Source organism: Antrostomus carolinensis, unplaced genomic scaffold, assembly GCF_000700745.2.
Source record: "Antrostomus carolinensis isolate BGI_N321 unplaced genomic scaffold, ASM70074v2 scaffold30933, whole genome shotgun sequence".
NCBI lineage: Eukaryota > Metazoa > Chordata > Aves > Caprimulgiformes > Caprimulgidae > Antrostomus > Antrostomus carolinensis.
In genome coordinates this window covers 2,506-2,749 of record NW_010307753.1, presented here as the reverse complement: position 1 = coordinate 2,749, position 244 = coordinate 2,506, and the positions used below count along the sequence as shown (strand labels likewise).

At 63.5% G+C, this 244-nt stretch overlaps 1 protein-coding gene across 1 annotated transcript in view; it reads left to right on the top strand.

Annotated features, from left to right (window-relative positions):
• The window catches only part of LOC104523089 (5'-AMP-activated protein kinase subunit gamma-3), a gene marked incomplete at its 3' end in the record, with an annotated part of 2,375 nt that extends 2,190 nt beyond the window's left edge, over positions 1-185 (top strand). Inside the window, exon 9 of the mRNA XM_010165554.1 lies at positions 39-185. Coding sequence (XP_010163856.1) covers positions 39-185 — 147 coding nt within the window. The remainder of the gene's footprint in view (positions 1-38) is intronic.
• Between the last annotated feature and the right edge of the window lie 59 nt (positions 186-244).

Genomic DNA, 244 nt, shown 5'->3' with positions numbered 1-244 from the left:
ACACGTTGGGGTGCTGAGCACAGCCACCTCTTCTGCAGCACCTGGCAGCCCAGAAGACCTACAACAACCTGGACATCAGTGTGCGGGAGGCACTGCGGCAGCGCAGCGTCTGCCTGGAGGGGGTCCTCACCTGCTACCCCCACGAAACCATGGAGGACATCATTGACCGCATTGCCAAGGAGCAGGTGAGCGGCCACGGTGCATCGTGTCACTGCCAGCCCCCCCTGCCCGACCTGCCTGTGAT